Source organism: Schistocerca piceifrons, chromosome 11 (genome assembly GCF_021461385.2).
Source record: "Schistocerca piceifrons isolate TAMUIC-IGC-003096 chromosome 11, iqSchPice1.1, whole genome shotgun sequence".
Taxonomy (NCBI): Eukaryota; Metazoa; Arthropoda; class Insecta; order Orthoptera; family Acrididae; genus Schistocerca; species Schistocerca piceifrons.
The window spans coordinates 58,725,365-58,746,584 of NC_060148.1; the positions used below are offsets into that span (position 1 = coordinate 58,725,365).

Sequence of the window (21,220 nt, forward strand, 5' to 3'; positions counted from 1 at the left end):
GTAAACCGTCAAACTATGGTCTTCTTGTCTGAAGTACCAGTTGCAATGATCATTTGCTGCCTTCAAAAAGTTCGGTTTCATTACATGTCATATGAAGTTTAGCTGCTGCAAACCGATCTCTGTGATGATAATTGAATACATGAAGCCAAATCTCACCTTGTGCAATTCAATCCAGTAGCCTTTGGCTAGTGGTGTGTACGAAATGTGCGTTATTTCATTAACATAATTTTGTATGTGTTGTTTTGGGCATGTTAATCACGTGTGATGAAATGTGAAATAAAAAGGCTAGATCCAGGATTTGGGATCCAAACACAACTAGAAAAAAAGTCAGATAAGGAATTGGAAGTGACCTGACCAGTTGTTGGGACAGTTTGGCAACGACAAACAGTTTGAGCATGACGTTAAGTGCTCTGATTGGAGGGAGATCCTTCCAACACAAAGTGTCAACTATCAAGTAATTTTAATATAATATACTGGGCCCACAGCTTGCATGAGATCAAAGACCATTTTATTTTTTGTACAGCTTTCTGCTGCAAGCTCATTTTGGTATTTTGCCATTATGAAGCACAAGTCTTAGTTGGTGCGATAAGGTCCATATTGCAGCTTTGAGTCTAAATATTCTCTCTCTCTCTCTCTCTCTCTCTCTCTCTCTCACTCTCACACACACACACACACACACACACACACACACACACACACACACACACACAAATTATGGACCACATCATACCAGCTACGATGTATGCTTAATAATAGCAAAATGTCGAAATGACCTTGTGGTGTAGCTTTTAATAACTATGACTAAATAAATCATTAGTACAGTAGAAATGTGTCCAAAATTAAAATACATTATTGATAGCAAATACTAAATGAACAATAGGTGAGCAAGTAGTAGTAGTAACTCTGTCCCTCTGCTGTCTGGTCCGCACATTTAAGGCTCAGATGCGGAAACTTCTTACTTCTTCTGCTGCTGACGATGCGCTTCTCCAGTTTCTGGCGTCTTATCGTTTCACCCCCATTGGCGACCACAGCCCGGCTGAGCTCTTACATGGCCGACATCCCCGCACGCTACTTCATCTTCTGCCGCCTTCCACCTCACGGCCGCGGGTACCTGCACTTGGCCGGTTCACCGCCGACGACCTCGTCTGGGTACGGGGATATGGCAGGTGGCCAAAATGGAGCCCGGACCGCATCTAAGACACCGTGGCAGACGCCTGTATGAAATCCAGACGGACACGGGTGTTGCAGTGCGTCATTCGGACCAGCTTCGGCCTCGTGTGCCAGCAACGCCTGTTCCGAATGCCGCTACACCACTTTTGGCCCTACCTGACGTTCGGGATCTTGGCATCTCTCAATACTCACAACACAGCCCTCTCACCGTCATCGCGATGCCAGCGCAAGAATGGACGCCACCAGGAGACGTGCCCATGCAGGAACCGGATGACCATCCTCTGTCACAACAAATCTACTCGCCTCCCCCTCCTCCGACGGATGCCGACACATCGCCCACGTCTCCTGTCATATCAACTGGACTTGCCGCAATGGGCAGATTGGTGCATGGGGCCCCAGCAGATTCGACCCCTACGTCTCCTGTCATCTCGACCCGTTATCATCGGGGACACTTCTGTCCGTACGGGAAGCCTCCTCCTCGAGACTTTACGGCGAGTCAAACAACGCCTATGGATGTTAGCCACCTCCAGGACACCTCCATCAAGACCAGTGCAACAATTTCAAAGGGGGGAAAAGCGTTGTGACTCGCCGATTATTCAAAGTGCCGCCGCGCAATTACGCGCGTCCTCTACGTGCGGCACTGTCTGCCAGCCATGCAGCAGCTGCGCCACCTAAGCGGCCAGCCGAGCAGCGGCCACTAGACTGGGACTCAGTGCTTATTCGAATGCTAATGTGTACACATGCCTTGCTTGTCAACTTACTCTGTGACTTACATGTGTTGTGTTGTTCTGAAATATATGTGTTAAACTTGACGTTGTAACAAATATGCCACAAGTGAAGGGACAGAGTAGACCAGCGGCTTAAACCAACTAAAATATTTTATGTATATTTCATAAAAGTTTGGCTCTATAGCTATGCTTTAGTTTCATATCATCATAGCGGTAATGTCATGATGCATTACAAATGAAATTCTGCCACTCTACATATTCACAGAGCTCAACCCATTACTAAATGCTATCCCACGTATGTCTTTAAAAAAAATCATTTCTAGCATATGTTGCAGTGAATATCATGAATTCAGATGATAACCAGATTGCCCTACAGTTGAGTTTTGTATGCAGGGTAAACACACAGAAAACTTCCAATGTTGTTTAGGGATATTTTCCGAGTATGTTGGTGGTCAAAACTGACAAATTCCTTACAGAAGTAAGGAAAAACTAGTAGAAGCCAACTTCGGGTAAGATCAGTTTGGATTACAGAGAAATGTAGGAACACAGGAGGCAATAGCGACCCTACGACTGACCTTAGAAGAGAGGTTAAGGGAAACATATGTTTATAGCATTTGTAGACTTGGAGAAAGATTTTGACAATGTTGACTAGTACATGTTTTTAAGTTCTAAAGGTAACAGAAATAAAATACAAGGAGCAAAAGGCTGTAGACAACTTGCACATAAACCAGACAACAGTTAGCTGAGGAGTATGAAAGGAAAGCAATGGTTGAGAAGGAAGTGATACAGGGGTTGCAGCCTGTCCCTGATGTTATTCAATCTGTACATTGAGCAAGCAATAAGGAAAACAACGAAAAATTTGAATTAAAGTTCAGGGAGAAGAAATGAAAACTTTGAAGTTTCCCGATGACATTTTAATCCTGTCAAAGACAGCAAAGGACCTGGAAGAGCAGTTGAACAGAGCTGATAGTGTCTTGAAAGGAACATATGAGTATCAACATAAACAAAACAAGGACAATGGAATGCAGTTTAAGTAAATCAGGTGATGCTGAGAGAATTCGATTAGGAAATAAGACACTAAATAGCAGATGAGGTTTGCTATTTGGGCAGCAAAATAGATGTGATGGCCAAAGTTTAGAGAATATAAAATGTAGACTGGCAATGGCAAGAAAAGTGATTCTGAAGGAGAAAAATTTGCTAACACTGACTATAGATTTAAGTGTTAGGAAGTCTTCTCTGAAAGTATTTGTATGGAAGTGAATATGGACAATAAACAGCTGAGAGAAGAAGCTTTTAAATGTGGTGCTACTGGAGCATACTGAATATCAGATCGGTAGAACACTTAACTAATGAACAGGTACAGAGGAGAACTGTGAAGAAATGAAATTTGCGACAACCCGACTAGAAGAAGGAATCGGTTGATAAGATACATTCTGAGACATCACAGGCTCACCATAGTACTGGAGGAAAGCATGGGGGGGGGGGGGGGGGGGGGAGGGAGGGATTAAAAATCATTGAGGAAGTGCAAAAGATCAATCCAGGAAGCAGATTCAGATGGATGTAGGTTGCAGCAGTTATCGGGAGATGAGGTTTGCACAGGATAGAGCAGTGCAGAGAGCTGCATCAACTCAGTCTTTGGACTGAAGAGCACTACAACAAAATAGTATACGCAACCCGTGGTCTTCAATGGCTCATTATGTAATTTCATATCGTTTGATTTCTTACCCCATTTATCTTTGTTTCTGTAATGAACTTAAAACACCTGCAACGACAATTCAAATGCTGAGAGTATGCATTGTATGTTTTGTTTGGAGACAAACATGTTCCATTCACTCATTGTACTTACTGTTGACAACAGTAATGCCCACTTTGCTCTTAAACTTGCATTCAGTATTGCTTGGATGTGTATGGGGATTGTTTTCCACTACAAGGTCAGCTATATGTCAACAGCGAGTCCTGCAAGACCGATACATTTACAAATGAAGTGTTGGCCAAAATGTACCTCATACACAAGTTCACCGAATGCAATACAAGAGCAGCAAGACAACACAATATGGAGTTATTCCCACAGTGATAATAACTATATCATAGTATAGGGTTGTTTTATCACTGTAGTGTGTTCATTTTCCACAGAATTCATCTTAGTTTATGTATGATGTATGTACATAAGCATCAAAATACTTGTCAACATCTGCTATAAATGGTTCAAATGGCTCTGAGCACTATGGAACTTAACTTCTGAGGTCATCAGTCCCCTAGAAGTTAGAACTACTTAAACCTAACTAACCTAAGGACATCACACGCATCCATGCCCGAGGCAGGATTCGAACCTGCCACCGTAGCGGTCTTGCGACCCCAGCCTGTAGCGCCTAGAACCGCTCGGCCATCCCGGCTGGCAACATCTGTTAATATTAGATAAGTTATTGGAATTAATCTGTTTTAGCTTTTATAGTGAAAATGTGCCAAGTATGGGACAGTGTGTTGAGTATGGAATGAATGTAGATATCAGGCTACACTACAGATCAATCTGTTGCCACAACCTTTATCTCACATTTACATTTGTTGGTGTTATCAACTCATCTGAAATACCACCTACCAATTTGACCTAGACCTTGGATTATGCTACAGAATATTATGTCATGGAATGCTAAATTTCAGGGCAGGATCACTGTTGTGCAGGTAATTAGACTGAAACACAGGAAACTTGTGCAATAAACTGAATAAATCACAATTATGTCGTAAGCCAGCTGTGAGCCACTTGAGACCCCAGGTATCTCGTATGCAAATAGAAAATATCCATGAACAAACTCAGATAAACTGTCTGTGTTGTCGAGGTTCGCCCTCTATGTACACAGGATGAACATTAATAAAACCAACTAACTGCTCAGGCAGATTCTTGAGTGGAAATACAAGAAAGAAGGTCCTAAGAACAAGAGTCTTGAAACGAACGGCGTGCGTGCAACAACAACAAATCACCCTGGAACAAGATACAGAGCTGTGACCCCACCTAAATCGTAACAGATGTTCAAAGTGCCTTCACAGGATGCAATGCACACATTCACACGTTACATCACGGAGTGCCACACTCTTTTGCACATTCCAGCCTCTCTCCAAACAGTGTCACAGGTGTTGCGAACACACTGTTGAAGGATCTGTACATCAAGAACTGGTTCAGCATACATTATGCTTTTCAGATGCTCTCCGGGGTAAAAATCCTGGGGGTTTAAAATAAGTCCAGTGATCTAGCAGGCCATGCTACACCACCTCTACATCCCATTTAACACCCAGGAAAGTTGATGCTGATATGTCTACAACTAATGCAGAAGTAGGGTGGTGCTCTATCATGCATAAACATCATAACCTGTCATATTGCCAAAGGCAAAGGTAGACTATTCCACTTACATTCCTCTGTTGACGTGCAGTGCGGAACTGGCTCAATTAGGTGGTCACAAGAATCCGCTGATGCTAAACCAATGTCGATGAGTCATCTCAACCATTCCCCGAAGATTGTCTACAGCCCACAAATGACAATTATGCAGACATGATGCCAGGTCTGGTAAAAGCAGCTCTGTCAGTAAAGGGCACCAATGACTGAAATCCCGTGATCGTAATGCTCTGGTGCAAAAACCAATGACAAAATCCTCCTCATAAAGGTAAATCCACTGCTGATAACCAATTGCACTCACTCATAGCATGTGATGGGGATAGTAGTAGTAGTAGTCATGCAGGATACAAATAATTGTACTTTGCTTACACCACACTGGCAGGCCACTCATGGAGCTTGTACTAGGTTTCTTCTCTACATCCTGTAGAATCTAGTCTGGTGTAGGCACAGTTCACTGACTCCCTGCACATTCGTCTTTCTCAAACGGCTCATGACCACACAAACGCCTAAAAAGAGCTTGAAATGTTGTTTGACGTAGTTGGTATCAACGAGGGTACCTGTTTTTGTATAGCCATGCTGCCCCTCTATTGTCTCCATCCACCTGGCCGTACACAAACACAGTCTCTGCTAGTTCCCGGCACAAATACTGGACCATTCTGCTGCTTGGTGTACATTATCATGGAGGCTCCCTCATAAGAAAATCGGAATTTAGACATTCTGAAAGAGGATGAGTAGTAATCTGCATCTTTTTTTAAATGGTGAACTCCTTTTTTAAAACTAAAATAATTAGGTACTCATAACTACTGTACTGAAATTGATCTTATCCATAGGTAACAAAACTTCCCTACAAGGTTATTTGAATATGAACTGCATTATAAAAAAAAACAAAGATGATGTGACTTACCAAATGAAAGTGCTGGCAGGTCGACAGACACACAAACAAACACAAACATACACACAAAATTCAAGCTTTCGCAACAAACTGTTGCCTCATCAGGAAAGAGGGAAGGAGAGGGAAAGACGAAAGGATGTGGGTTTTAAGGGAGAGGGTAAGGAGTCATTCCAATCCCGGGAGCGGAAAGACTTACCTTAGGGGGAAAAAAGGACGGGTATACACTTGCGCGCGCGCGCCCACACACACACACACACACACACACACACACACACATCCATCCACACATATACAGACACAAGCAGACATATTTAAAGGAGTCTTTAAATATGTCTGCTTGTGTCTGTATATGTGTGGATGGATGTGTGTGTGTGTGCGCGCGCAAGTGTATACCCGTCCTTTTTTCCCCCCTAAGGTAAGTCTTTCTGCTCCCGGGATTGGAATGACTCCTTACCCTCTCCCTTAAAACCCACATCCTTTCGTCTTTCCCTCTCCTTCCCTCTTTCCTGATGAGACAACAGTTTGTTGCGAAAGCTTGAATTTTGTGTGTATGTCGACCTGCCAGCACTTTCATCTGGTAAGTCACATCATCTTTGTTTTTAGATATATTTTTCCTACGATGTGACTTAACAAACGAAAGCGCTGGCACGTCGATAGACACACAAACAAACACAAACATACACACAAAATTCTAGCTTTCGCAACCAACGGTTGCTTCGTCAGGAAAGAGGGAAGGAGAGGGAAAGACGAAAGGATGTGGGTTTTAAGGGAGAGGGTAAGGAGTCATTCCAATCCCGGGAGCGGTAAGACTTACCTTAGGGGGAAAAAAGGATAGGTATACACTCGCGCGCGCGCACACACACACACACACACACACACACACACACACACACACACACACACACACACACCCCCATCCGCACATACACAGACACAAGCAGACATTTGTAAAGGCAAAGAGTTTGGGCAGAGATATCAGTCGAGGCGCAAGAGGCAAAGATGTTGTTGAAAGGGTTTCCTTATACACAAATATTCCGCTCGTCCAGGGCCTCGCTGCTATGGAGCACTTCCTTTCACGCCGATCACCTGCCACCCTACCTAAAACCTCTTTCCTCATTACCTTAGCCACTTTCATCCTGACCCACAACTTCTTCACTTTTGAAGGCCAGACATACCAACAATTAAAGGGAACAGGCATGGGTACCAGGATGGCCCCCTCGTACGCCAACCTATTCATGGGTCGCTTAGAGGAAGCCTTCTTGGTTACCCAGGCCTGCCAACCCAAAGTTTGGTACAGATTTATTGATGACATCTTCATGATCTGGACTCACAGTGAAGAAGAACTCCAGAATTTCCTCTCCAACCTCAACTCCTTTGGTTCCATCGGATTCACCTGGTCCTACTCCAAATCCCATGCCACTTTCCTTAACGTTGACTTCCATCTGTCCAACGGCCAGCTTCACATGTCCGTCCACATCAAACCCACCAATAAGCAACAGTACCTCCATTATGACAGCTGCCACCCATTCCACATCAAACGGTCTCTTCCCTACAGCCTAGGTCTTCATGGCAAACGAATCTGCTCCAGTCTGGAATCCCTGAACCATTACACCAACAACCTGCAAACAGCTTTCGCATCCCGCAACTACCCTCCCGACCTGGTACAGAAGCAAATAACCAGAGCCTCTTCCTCATCCCTTCAAACCCAGAACCTCTCACAGATGAACCCCAAAAGTGCCCCACTTGTGACTGAATACTTTCTGGGACTGGATCAGACTCTGAATGTGGCTCTCCAGCAGGGATACGACTTCCTCAAATGCGGCCCTGAAATGAGATCCATCCTTCATGAAATCCTCCCCACTCCACCAACAGTGTCTTTCTGCCATCCACCTAACCTTCGTAACCTCTTAGTTCATCCCTATGAAATCCCCAAACCACCTTCCCTACCCTCTGGCTCCTACCCTTGCAACAGCCCTTGGTGTAAAACCTGTCCCATGCACCCTCCCACCACCACCACCACCACCACCACCACCACCACCACCTACTCCAGTCCTGTAACCCGGAAGGTGTACACGATCAAAGGCAGGGCCACGTGTGAAAGCACCCACGTGGTTTACCAACTGACCTGCCTACACTGCGAAGCTTTCTGTGTGGGAATGACCAGCAACAAACTGTCCATTCGCATGAATGGACACAGGCAGACAGTGTTTGTTGGTAATGAGGACCACCCTGTGGCTAAACATGCCTTGGTGCACGGCCAGCACATCTTGGCACAGTGTTACACCGTCCGGGGTATCTGGATACTTCCCACTAACACCAACCTGTCAGAACTCCGGAGATGGGAACTTGCCCTTCCTATAAGTCAAAATAATAAAATTAATTTTAACTTACAAAACCAGATTCTACTTTGCGTTAGTCCCACCCGTGCTAAGTCCTCATCCCATCCGTGACGGTTTTGACTGCTACTTTTATAGATACCTTTGTTTTTATTGATGTTTCATCACAGAGAATTGCTTCAATAGTGTGAATTTAGTGTTTTCAAAAGAAAGTAAGTGCAAAGTTCACAGAGTTCTTGTAAAATGTTGGTTCAATGTTCAATGCTATATCCATTCGCTGTCCCACCTGTGACAAGGTTATAAGTATGATTAACAGTTCAGTTCACTCTGCAAACTTCTGATCATATTTAAAGGGAAGGTAAAACTACTATTCATACAATCAAGTTTCAACAAAGTAGTAAGCCTTATTCTTCTAATTAAAAGATTACATCAATGTCCGCAGCTGTGGCTGCATGGTAACAGTATCTGCTCAGTTTTTGTGCGCTCTTGGCTTAATTTGTTTAATGAATAAGTGTGGAAAATTACAGAATCGTGTGTGTTAAGTATTACTTCAGAATGTAAGAGATTTGTGTACGAATAAATGCACTGCAGTCCAAAAAGCTAAAAGCCTAGAACGTTAGCAGCAAACGAGAACAATGTCCTATCTCTGTTAACAACAATGGACACCATCAATAAGTAAAGAGAAGTATCAATATTTTAATGAATCATTTCCAGCTACAAAACTATTTTTCCTGTCAGTTAAAGAAACTTGTTAACAACTTAACACTATTGAAGTTAAAATCTTCTGGGTTATTAAGCTGTGTCGTGTTCCTTCTAAAATGATAGACGTTTCGACCCCTCTGCTGGGATCTTCCTCAGGATCTTCTGGTGTCCACTACTGCTAGAACACAGTAGTGGACACCAGAAGATCCTGAGGAAGATCCCAGCAGAGGGGTCCAAGCGTCCATCATTTTAGATGAAACATGATGCGGCCTAATAACCCAGAACATTTTAACTTCAGTGATAACAGCCACGAAAGCCTGCAAACTTACATAACTTAATGGTATGTCTACACAAGGTCACTTTCCTCATGTGCAATCACAGATACCTGGAAATGGAAGGACAGGCACAAAAAGTTGTGGAAAGAACACATGTACGCATGGACATTCCCATGTACATACACTGCCTCATTACCCAAGCCGTCTACTGTGGATCCCCTTCTTTTCTTGGGAGCTTCTGCTGGATCTGCTAAGATGAAAAGGTGACAAAAAAAATTTGCAAAAGCTAGTGTGGGTCAAGAAGTAGCTAAATAACAAAGGTACAAGAAATAAAAAGTGACTATATTTTGTTTGCAAATTTCATGAGGTAGTCACAGGAAGATTTTAGTCTTTCAGCTGCGGAAGCTGTAGCACTAAGTCTGGCAATTTTTCATTAGCTAGTACCATTTAATTCAAATTTCAAAACAAAGCATTTTAGTGATTATTTCTGAAACAGAGAACTATTTAACAAAGAGTTTTAAACGTTATGTGAAGCTTAATTAACTTTCAGTGTCTCATTTGTATTTTATTTTATAAAAAAATGATTACTCCACTTTAATCATGAAAGATTATATTTAGGAATTGCTTAGGTGCCAAAACCCATTAGAACCAAGGTTCTGTTCTCCAATTTCGTATCTCATTTAAATTTCTAATAGTTTGTTGCGGAGCAACACAGACCCTATCATTTCTTTTCTTCAGACACGTGTTGTTAAGCCACCAAAGCTCAAATATTCATCCACAGTTGTCATACACACTTTTCATAAATTTCTAACTTCTCATTCCCTTTTTTGCATTTTGAAACTTACAGTAACTTTTTATGATTGGAGCCTTCTACCTGACAACTGATACCCAGAGCATCATATCCCAAATTTTTATTCAAATCATCTTTGGTAACTGCATTCCATGTGGCTGTTTTTTGTCTGTAAGCATCTACCAAGTTAAACGGGCTTCCTTTCGAGTCAACACGTACCAACACACACAAATTGCCTCTCGGCATAACCTTAACATATTACACAATGAAACACACACAGGCCCCACCTGGCAGTCATCTGCTGAAAAAGCACAAAGATTCCTACTGAAACAAAGGTGGGAAGGAATGTGCATGCACAGCCCCCCATTTTTAGGTAAGTATGCACACAGAAACACACAAGCGTAGTTGTGCTATTGGAAACTTCGGCGTACACGCATATTGCAACAGAAAAAAAAGGCACAGCACAGACAATTTACGGGTTGGCCTACTATGTGAAGTAGCAATAAATTTTAAAAAACTGATCACATCTTACAAGAGAGCACGATCTTTACAATTGGAATTGTAATCCCGAGTCATTTTAGAGAGAGGTTGCAACTATCACGTACAGAATATGAAAATAACTAACCTGCACATCTGCGTTGGTTTCAAAACTGTAATCCACTAGATTCTTATTGAAGCCCCAGTTGTAGAACACTGTCAAAATATCGTCCAGCATCAAGGGTGGCTCGAATCGGCATGCACACAGGGCGTGGTAGAAGCGCCTGACAGCGACCGCGTCGTCGCAGACAGACATCTGGTAGAAGAGGAACTTGGGGAAGGTGTCTGCGACAGCACATCGGTGCACGTGGGTCTGCTGGGCGAAGGCCTCGACGTGTGGTAAGACCTGCTGCCAGGTGCCCGGGCCGGTCAGATGCTCGCAGTACTTGCAGCGCGCCGCCCCCACCTCCGGGAAGCACGACAGTGACAGGGTGTCCGCAGAGAAGACGCGGAAACAGTCTCGCGCGCACACGACCTCTTCCGGTGGCTTCCACGAGGCGGCATCGATTGTGCAGCTCTCCTGAATGTCACTCGGCCCACTCTTGCAGATACTCTCCACCAGCGAATCCACTTCCTTTTTATCGTCTTCGGTGACGCGCTTTTCTTTTTCCTCCAAATATTTGTCAAAATTAGCGATCAGCTCCTGCATCCTGGCAGAAAGCTCGTCTTCCCTCTGTCTCCTCGCGAGGATTGTCGAGGTGTCCTCCACTTCGATGTCCTCGACATCTGAATACATACTGGTATCTAAAACAGAAAAATGTTTCATTCGGGAGTAATGTTACTAAAACTGTTTCTCCAAAAAATCATTACAACCAATTTTTTAACACGCATGTCTGAAATATTGCATGTACCGAGCCAAGATGAAGATCAGTATTTTAATGGGAATATACTGCGAAAGTCGAAGGACACATATTTTGGAATGTATACTATTTTTGACCTTTTTATTACATTTTCTTTACAAAAGAGCCTTAATTGAAACTCTAAATGTGAGATTTGAAAATTTTATTGTATTACCCTACAATGGGTATAGAGGTGGCCTCGGCATGTTCATTTATAATTTCAAACCGATGACATACAGACCATCAAAGAGTGTGTAGTGACACACTGTCACTCAGATGTTGAGAAAGCTTCCTGAACCCGTCTAATGGCACATCACGTTTCGTGTTTAAAAGAAAAAAGAACCTGAAAGCTCCAGTCAACACAAATGATTTTCTAAAAAAAAAAAAATCTTTCAATAGTGTTCAAAAAGAATTAAATTACTATAGCAGTAGCTCATTTCTGTTAAGCACAAATAGAAGAAATATTTCTATTTCATGAACACAAAAAGCACTTTTGGAACTATTACGTCACAATCACATCTAGTGTGAAACATTTGGCAACAAAATTGTTAAGGCTTTCGTGGCCACTTGTTGACAAACTGCCTATTGGCTTCTGTCTCGGGTTCTTCGGCCGACGTTCATCTGATGATTTTTCTGACGTTTCGCCAGCACGAGTGGCTGGCATTATCAAAGCTTCACCCTCCATTGCCGGTGGTGAACTGGAGCCGAGCTCGCGTGCCAACGTCCGAGGGCTTCTCCGCGGTCATTTCCAGTGCACGCACTGAATGAGACCGACCACATAATAAAATTCGCCGACACGGAAGTTCTGGCTGTAGAGAAGCACTATCACACGCACTTGTTCAGAGAAGCTGTAGAAATACAAAAACACGCGAACAGTTTGAACAAAAAAGAGGAAAGCCTTAAGGTAAACGGATCCTGGCTTCCCGTATTGCAGCGAAAGACGGTCGCAGGTAGCAAGAGGAGAACCGCACCAGAAATGACCGTGGAGAAGCCCTCGGACGTTGGCGCGCCAGGTACATATAGTCTGCGGCCGCTAGCTCGGCTCCAGTTCACCACTGGCAATGGAGGGTGAAGCTGTGACAATGCCAGCCACTCGTGCTGGCAAAAAGTCAGAAAAATCTTTAGATGAACGTCATCCGAAGAACCCGAGACAGAAGCCAATAGGCAGTTTGTCATTTGGCAACAAGTTCAGCACAGATCTAAGAAAACATTGTTTATGGCTGGTAATCATTAAATGCCACTATATGGCACCAGTATATGTTCTGACTAACTTTGAGTAGCAGACTCCAGTAATTTTTGAACTTTTTACACCCTCAAAAGAAAGAGGAGTGCCTCTGGAATGAACAAAGTGAGAATTAATAAAATTCCAAACATAGTCCCATTGAAGTGTAAGTAACCACTTCATACAAGCAATAAGTTCCAGAATGAAATTTTCACTCTGCAGCGGAGTGTGCGCCGATATGAAACTTCCTGGCACATTAAAACTGTGTGCCGGACTGAGACTCGAACTCGGGACCTTTGCCTTTCGTGGGCAAGTTTCAAGCAATAAGTTACTACCTGTATCTGTTGATAAACTACAATCATCACCTGCACATACAAATTTCGTCAAGTGGCTAATAAATGTGAACACGCATATTGTTTGAAAATTCATTTGTGTGTAGGTGAAATGGGGAGGCTGGACACTGCATTTCTACAAGGCAGGGCATGTGATAATAGTTTATCACAGGTCATCACTTGCTGGTTCAGCAGTAGCTCCATGGAGGTAGGCCCTTTCCCGGAGATACACAGCACTCCAGACACTGGTGAGACTGGTGTTGATAAAAGGATGAAATCACGAGAACAGCTCAGTGTCTTCGATGTTCTATTTAATGACAGAAATGTATTACAGTGAGTGTTTCCCCGAGTTATTTCGAATTAATACATACAATATTATGAAAAGGATACACTGCTACTCGCCATATACAGAGATGTTGAGTCGCAGACAGGCACAACGAAAAGACTAACAAACATGTTAGCTTTCAGACAGAAGGCCGCCTTTTGAAATAGACAACATACACACACATTCACACAAAAGCAGCTCTACCACATACATGACCACTGCATCTGGCGGCCAGCAACAGTTCTCTATCCTTTTCATAACAGTGTCATTATTCCATCACAGATTTTTCACTGTAGGAGTTAACATATAATATTTCATAAAAAAGATATAGGCCCCCTATCTTTATTCGGTGTATTCGAGAGAGAGTTTGAACTTAAGTTTTCAGCCTCAAGATTTCAGTCTATGGAGACAAAGTCAACATCAAGAATTATCATGGCACATGAGTATAAGAAAAAAAGGATCTCGTGTGATCATATGACAATCTTTCTATTTATCGGTAAGTCACCTCATTTTTATATATAATTTTTCTATTTATTATTATTATTATATTATTATTTACTATTTTTATTATTAGTCCTGTGGATAAAATCAGTACAGTAACTTGTACAATTGACGCGTTAAGTCAATACAAAAATGCATATTACAACAAATAGGAAAATATCTTAAGTGATGACTGTTTTGATATACTTTTGTTTACTACCACAAGTCAGATTCCAACAATTCCTGGATGGCGTAAAAGCAGTATTTTATTCAGAGATTTTACATGCATTTTAAATTTTTTCACTTCCCAAATTCCTTTTATTGATGTTGCAAGGTGATAGCATAATTCTATTCCCACACATTTAACACCATTATTGTATAAGTTTGTGGGATGGGTGAATTAGTCGTAAAGAGGTTTTTAAACTTTTGTCATGAGGTGGTGATCCATACCTCTGAAGTTTGTTAATGCTTTCCTTAGTGAAATGTATTTCTAGTGTGTATTGGCATGAAAATTTTTGGAATCTGACTTGTCCTAGTAAACAAAAGTAAATCAAAATGATTAAATGACGACGACGTCCTCTTGGGTAAAATATTCCGGAGGTAAAATAGTCCCCCATTCGGATCTCCGGGCGGGGACTACGCAAGAGGATGTCGTTATCAGGAGAAAGAAAATGGCGTTCTACGGATCGGAGCCTGGAATGTCAGATCACTTAATCGGGCAGGTAGGTTAGAAAATGTAAAAAGGGAAATGGATACGTTAAAGTTAGATATAGTGGGAATTAGTGAAGTTCGGTGGCAGGAGGAGCAAGACTTCTGGTCAGGTGACGACAGGGTTATAAACACAAAATCAAATAGGGGTAATGCAGGAGTAGGTTTAATAATGAATAGGAAAATAGGAATGCGGGTAAGCTACTACAAACAGCATAGTGAACGCGTTATTGTAGCCAAGATATATACGAAGCCCACACCTACTATAGTAGTACAAGTGTATATGCCAACTAGCTCTGCAGATGAAGAAATTGAAGTAGTGTATGACGAGATAAAAGAAATTATTCAGATAGTGAAGGGTGACGAAAATTTAATAGTCATGGGTGACTGGAATTCGAGAGTAGGAAAAGGGAGAGAAGGAAACATAGTGGGTGAATATGGATTGGGGGAGAGAAATGAAAGAGAAAGCCGTCTGGTAGAATTTTGCACAGAGCATAACTTAATCATAGCTAACACTTGGTTTAAGAATCATGAAAGAAGGTTGTATACATGGAAGAACCCTGGAGATACTAAAAGGTATCAGACAGATTATACAGGGTTATTACAAATGATTGAAGCGATTTCACAGCTCTACAATAACTTTATTATTTGAGATATTTTCACAATGCTTTGCACACACATACAAAACCTCAAAAAGTTTTTTTAGGCATTCACAAATGTTCGATATGTGCCCCTTTAGTGATTCGGCAGACATCAAGCCGATAATCAAGTTCCTCCCACACTCGACGCAGCATGTCCCCATCAATGAATTCGAAAGCATCGTTGATGCGAGCTCGCAGTTCTGGCACGTTTCTTGGTAGAGGAGGTTTAAACACTGAATCTTTCACATAACCCCACAGAAAGAAATCGCATGGGGTTAAGTCGGGAGAGCGTGGAGGCCATGACATGAATTGCTGATCATGATCTCCACCACGACCAATCCATCGGTTTTCCCCTTACAGAGGCATCCAGAAGCTTTAAACTGCGCATACCATCGCCGAATGGAGTTAGCAGTTGGTGGATCTTTGTTGAACTTCGTCCGTAAGTGTCGTTGCACTGTTATGACTGACTGATGTGAGTGCATTTCAAGCACGACCTACGCTTTCTCGATTCCTGTCGCCATTTTGTCTCACTACACTCTCGAGCGCTCTGGCGGCAGAAACCTGAAGTGCGGCTTCAGCCGAACAAAACTTTATGAGTTTTTCTACGTATCTGTAGTGTGTCATGACCATATGTCAATGAATGGAGCTACAGTGAATTTATGAAATCTCCTTCAATCATTTGTAATAGCTCTGTATAATGGTAAGACAGAGATTTAGGAATCAGGTTTTAAATTGTAAGACATTTCCAGGGGCAGATGTGGACTCTGACCACAATCTATTGGTTATGACCTGTAGATTAAAACTGAAGAAACTGCAAAAGGGTGGGAAGCTAAGGAGATGGGACCTGGATAAACTGAAAGAACCAGAGGTTGTACAGAGTTTCAGGGAGAGCATAAGGGAACAATTGACAGGAATGGGGGAAAGAAATACAGTAGAAGAAGAATGGGTAGCTTTGAGGGATGAAGTAGTGAAGGCAGCAGAGGATCTAGTAGGTTAAAAGGAAGATGGCTAGTAGAAATCATTGGGTAACAGAAGAAATATTGAATTTAATTGATGAAAGGAGAAAATATAAAAATGCAGTAAATGAAGCAGGCAAAAAGGAATTCAAACGTCTCAAAAATGAGATCGACAGGAAGTGCAGAATGGCTAGGCAGGGATGGATAGAGGACAAATGTAAGGATGTAGAGGCTTGTCTCACTATGGGTAAGGTAGATACTGCCTACAGGAAAGTTAAAGAGACCTTTGGAGATAAGAGAACCACTTGTATGAACATCAAGAGCTCAGATGGAAACCCAGTTCTAAGCAAAGAAGGGAAAGCAGAAAGGTGGAAGGAGTATATAGAGGGTCTATACAAGGGCGATGTACTTTAGGACAATATTATGGAAATGGAAGAGGATGTAGATGAAGATGAAATGGGAGATACGATACTGCGTGAAGAGTTTGACAGAGCACTGAAAGACCTGAGTCGAAAAAAGGCCGCGGGAGTAGACAACATTCCATTGGAACTACTGATGGCCTTGGGAGAGCCAATCCTGACAAAACTCTACCATCTGGTGAGCAAGATGTATGAAACAGGCGAAATACCCTCAGACTTCAACAAGAATATAATAATTCCAATCCCAAAGAAAGCAGGTGTTGACAGATGTGAAAATTACCGAACAGTCAGTTTAATAAGCCACAGTTGCAAAATACTAACACGAATTCTTTACACACGAATGAAAAACTGGTAGAAGCCGACCTCGGGGAAGATCAGTTTGGATTCCGTAGAAATACTGGAACACATGAGGCAATACTGACCTTACGACTTATCTTAGAAGAAAGATTAAGGAAAGGCAAACCTACGTTTCTAGCATTTGTAGACTTAGAGAAAGCTTTTGACAATGTTGACTGGAATACTCTCTTTCAGATTCTGAAGGTGGCAGGGGTAAAATACAGGGAGCGACAGGCTATTTACAATTTGTACAGAAACCAGATGGCAGTTATAAGAGTCGAGGGACATGAAAGGGAAGCAGAAGGGAGTAAGACAGGGTTGTAGCCTCTCCCCGATGTTATTCAATCTGTATATTGAGCAAGCAGTAAAGGAAACAAAAGAAAAATTCAGAGTAGGTATTAAAATCCATGGAGAAGAAATAAAAACTGAGGTTCGCCGATGACATTGTAATTCTGTCAGAGACAGCAAAGGACTTGGAAGAGCAGTTGAATGGAATGGATAGCATCTTTAAAGGAGGATATAAGATGAACATCAACAAAAGCAAAACAAGGATAATGGAATGTAGTCGAATTAAGTCAGGTGATGCTGAGGGAATTAGATTAGAAAATGAGACACTTAAAGTAGTTTTGCTATTTGGGGGGCAAAATAACTGTTGATGGTCAAAGTAGAGAGGATATAAAATGTAGACTGGCAACGGCAAGGAAAGCGTTTCTGAAGAAGAGAAATCTGTTAACATTGAGCATAGATTTAAGTGTCAGGAAGTCTTTTCTGAAAGTATTTGTATGGAGTGTAGCCATGTATGGAAGTGAAACATGGACGATAAATAGATTGGACAAGAAGAGAATAGAAACTTCCAAAATGTGGTGGTACAGAAGAATGCTGAAGATTAGATGGGTAGATCACGTAACTGATGAGGAGGTATTGAATAGGATTGGGGAGAAGAGAAGTTTGTGGCACAACTTGACCAGAAGAAGGGATTGGTTGGTAGGACATGTTCTGAGGCATCAAGGGATCACCAATTTAGTATTGGAGGGCAGCGTGGAGGGTAAAAATCGTAGAGGGAGACCAAGAGATGAATACACTAAGCAGATTCAGAAGGATGTAGGTTGCAGTAGGTACTGGGAGATGATGAAGCTTGCACAGGATAGAGTAGCATGGAGAGCTGCATCAAACCAGTCTCAGGACTGAAGACCACAACAACAACATTGGCATGAAAGGGATAATATATTTGGCTTCTTAAATAGTGGTGTGCATGGTTCTCTTTGCTGTTCGAATAAAATTGTTAAAATTGTTCTGACTACTTTCTTTTGAAATTTCACTAACTTAAACTAAGGCCCTTTTTAAGAAAAATAAAAAGTTATTGAGGGGAAAAGACCATAATACTTAAGACTGTACTAATGCTTACAACATTCCTTATGGATTTGATCATAAAACATGAGTGTTGTGCTAGTTAAATCAATGTGCTTTCTACAAGTAATGATGTCAATTATGACTTCTGTACCCTGTCAACTTTAACTCCAAATCTAACTATGAATTAGCTGAGGTTGAACACACAACACTTCACCATACAGAAATTCAGTGGTATGCTTAATACTATCAGAAGCATTCTAGAGAGGCCTCTGCTAATAGAATGCAACCAAATTTCATCAGGTCCTAAGAAAACAAAGGGTTCGTAAGTATAAGGCAGATGGATCAACAACTGCAGCTTTCCCTACCACATTTGTCTGTACCAATTGTGACAATACTTCTGTAAAGCAAGTGATGTAAATGTTTGTCACTAGCTTTGTGCCACACTAACAGCAGTATATTATGACTTATGTAAGATGTGTTAACTAAAGTATACTGATTACATCTACATTGTAACTCGTTTCGAAGATAAATTCAAACAAATTTTATAATTGTATTGGAACAATATAAAATAATCTCTTCCAGCACCTTCATGCAGCTGAACTGTGCAAGACATGCGAACTGACTTAGAAGCCTCCACATTTTGAATAATACGTTTCATCTGTACAGAATGAGATGATAGTTTAACATATGCACACATTAACTTCTGTGTGCAAACAAACATTCAAGGAGTCACAACCGTTACAGCACTTATTTATGCCGCCTCTGAACTATGGGAGACTATACAAGCAATTCAGGGTCTCCATAAAAAACATTGAAGTATTCATGTCAATTTCATCCACCGGAACAAAAAAAAATGCCAAAAAGTGACAATCTTCAACATTTGTTTATCAAGGCATCTACAACAATCTGATAAGTTTTATACTGGAGAGCCTATGTCACAGCGACGACTAAGGTGGCGAAATAATATGATGCGCCAGAATTGTGGTCAGCAAGATATCAACATTTTAACTGCATGAATATTATATTTCCTACGTTAGTATAAAACAAATAGTTCACTAACTATTCAATTTTAGTGTGCTCTCACACCAACAGGATTATAATGACGTAATTTCTTTTATTCTGAAAAGTGCAGTTCCTGTTTTATTTATACAAGATGTGTGAAGTTTCTAGTGTATTACAAACTTCATATACTACCTACATTTTCACAGTTTAACACTGAATTGGCAAAGTAACGTGCATTTGCCACACCTGTAACAAAGAGACATACTGGTAATCCAATTACCACTATGTACATGACACGTTTGTGATTGTAGCTTCTTCAATTGTAAGTTCAGGGTGTCATCCATTCTCGACATTAAAATTTATGTGACTTATTCTAAATGTATCCCTCCAAACGCGTCCACATGTGCAGCCATAAGCACAAAATGATCCACTACTGAAGCACCGATTCAGGCGCTCTACAACTATGAATGAAATAAAACATTCGGTCACATTATGGCCTATACGTACCGCTCTACGAAAGTGGAGCACTTTTTAACAGGACTCCACTCTACATCCACAATAAATACCAACAATGTCAACAAGGACTTGGCAACTAGTACCAACGGGAGGCAATACTTTTCAGTCCATTCCTATGCACCCAACATTAACAATCCACCTAACAGAATTACCGCTGACAATCTTACCCAAAAATACTACAAATTTGTTCAGTACATCACTATCCACAGTAGAAAACTGAAATTTAGAAATACAAGGACGCAAAAAATTTCCTTCATGATTTAGAAGGGAACGAGTACGGGTTTCAAACTGCAGATATACTATAACCTATACTTGCACGTTTACATTAACGTCATTACCTGTAACTCAAACAGCTTCGTCGCAGATGGACTAATAAATGGAATGCTCCAGTTAATGTTTGTCCCACAACAGTTACTTGACACTCACAATCATTACTTGATTACAATCGTTGGCGTCCCCAGGTCACAAGTGATCATCTTCCAACCTAATCTAATCCTAAACGTACATTTGGCAACGCGTTCGAGGGTGGGTTCAAAAAACATAAATAAAAGTGGACAACACAAGCATGTCGTGGTTATGAACGGAACAGTTCTATTCGTATTACTACGCAAAAGGGTAAAATAAACACAGAGGTTCACAAGCGATTCAAGTTATTGGCATATATTACATTCATATCCACCACACTGAAACGCAGACAAAAAGTGGATCTATAATCAAAATTATGAAAGTTTCACTACCGAACACTGATAAGACGCTAATCAAAAATTACAATTACACTCGCCCGTGTGGATTTATCTTGTTTTCTGCGTACTAGAACGCGTGGTATTTTATAACATATCACAGATCGTAATACCATAAAAAACATCGATTTGTCAACCTCCCACAACTGTAACTCTCTCGCTCACTTTCTACAATTACACTTGCTGCACTTCACAACAATCCCCATTTGACTTCCCTCCTAAATTTGGCCAAAGATTCCAATACATTTCGCCTCTGACATCTTGTCATTTCAAAGTCGATCAGAAACTAGATCTATATTCTATGGTAAATCTCGACGATCTTCTCGAAGTCTTACTCGATTCGAAAATTGATGTCTTTAATTATGCTGGAGCGAAATACTGTAGATTGGAGTACAAATAACTTATTGGTCCTTTCTTTATTGTAACCAAAAGTTAAAACAAAGATATAATATTATAATGTCCCGAAAGACAGCCATATACTGGATCCACATCTACATCTACATCCATACTCCGCAAGCCATCTGACAGTGTGTGACGGA

The 21,220-nt window shown here is 41.5% G+C and overlaps 1 protein-coding gene across 2 annotated transcripts in view; it reads right to left on the minus strand.

Moving 5' to 3' along the window:
* LOC124720418 overlaps positions 1–20,904 on the minus strand; it is a 79,679-nt gene extending 58,775 nt beyond the window's left edge. Inside the window, exons 1-2 of one of the 2 annotated variants that reach the window (XM_047245772.1) lie at positions 20,723–20,904; positions 10,904–11,559 (exon numbers count right to left, since the gene is read on the minus strand). In XM_047245772.1, coding sequence (XP_047101728.1) covers positions 10,904–11,551 — 648 coding nt within the window. In that variant the 5' untranslated portion in view covers positions 11,552–11,559; positions 20,723–20,904. Of the gene's footprint in view, positions 1–10,903; positions 11,560–20,279 lie in introns of both variants that reach the window. The other variant, XM_047245771.1, reaches the window with a different exon arrangement.
* Positions 20,905–21,220: the final 316 nt, after the last annotated feature.